The 708-nt window shown below is 60.5% G+C and overlaps 1 protein-coding gene across 1 annotated transcript; it reads left to right on the top strand.

Annotated features, from left to right (window-relative positions):
• The first annotated feature begins 219 nt into the window (after positions 1–219).
• On the top strand, positions 220–677 carry LOC121938665 (REST corepressor 3-like). Its single transcript, XM_042481847.1, has 2 exons — positions 220–461; positions 577–677. Exons 1-2 carry the CDS (start codon positions 338–340, stop codon positions 675–677), a joined length of 225 nt encoding a protein of 74 aa, XP_042337781.1. The 5' UTR covers positions 220–337.
• Positions 678–708: the final 31 nt, after the last annotated feature.

The following is a 708-nucleotide window of genomic DNA, read 5'->3' as shown; positions in this document are numbered from 1 at the left end:
CAGCAGCTCGAGTCGCGCAGCCGCCCGACGGTGCGTAAAAAACCTTCCGCCGCGGAGGTTAGACCCCGCTCAGCCAGCGCATTAAGCGGAAAAAAACGTCCGTCGCGTGAATCTCCGTGTATAATAAAATAATTGCGGGTACAGCGGAGGCTCCGCAGCCGTGCGTGAGCGGTGTTTGAGCCCGCGGTGCGTGTTTGCGGCCGCGCAGAGGCGCGCACAGCGACACGTCCGGAGCGGCGGGCAGAGCGCGAACAGCAGCAGAGAGAAACCCTCCGGCTCCGGCTGACATTTTCTGCCCGCTCACCGCCGCCGAAACTCGGTCAATCCGCGCGCTGAGATGCCGGGGATGATGGACAAAGGCTCCGAGTATCTGGGGAAGGGCCGCTCCAACGGCACCAAGAGTCCGTCCAACGCGTCCAACGGACATTTCTCCGACGAGAGCGGCAGCGACGACGAGCACGGTCAGTATAGCCTCGAACAGCCTCCCGCCGCTCCGTGTGTGCGCGTGCAAAAATAAAAACAAACGTGTTCCATATTTGACCCAAACTGCGTGAAAACACTGCGCATGTTTTCCAGATGTGGGGATGCGGGTCGGAGCGGATTATCAGGCCAACATCCCCGAGTTCGAGCCCGGTGAGTTTTTCCTGGTTTGGACCCCGAGAGACGGACGGTGGTAGCCTCGGTACACACACTGTTACACACACACAC

The sequence above is a fragment of the Plectropomus leopardus genome, unplaced genomic scaffold (assembly GCF_008729295.1).
Source record: "Plectropomus leopardus isolate mb unplaced genomic scaffold, YSFRI_Pleo_2.0 unplaced_scaffold308, whole genome shotgun sequence".
In the NCBI taxonomy this organism is placed as follows: domain Eukaryota; kingdom Metazoa; phylum Chordata; class Actinopteri; order Perciformes; family Serranidae; genus Plectropomus; species Plectropomus leopardus.
Note: the sequence above shows the minus strand (reverse complement) of the source record. Positions and strands in the feature narration are given on the sequence as shown.

What these genes read in the sequence shown, in the direction of transcription:
- LOC121938665 (XM_042481847.1), top strand. Translation starts at nt 338, where the DNA reads ATGCCGGGGATGATGGACAAAGGCTCCGAGTATCTGGGGAAGGGCCGC. An exon ending in CGGCAGCGACGACGAGCACG is followed by an intron (nt 462 to 576) that starts GTCAGTATAGCC and finishes CATGTTTTCCAG; the next exon opens with ATGTGGGGATGCGGGTCGGA.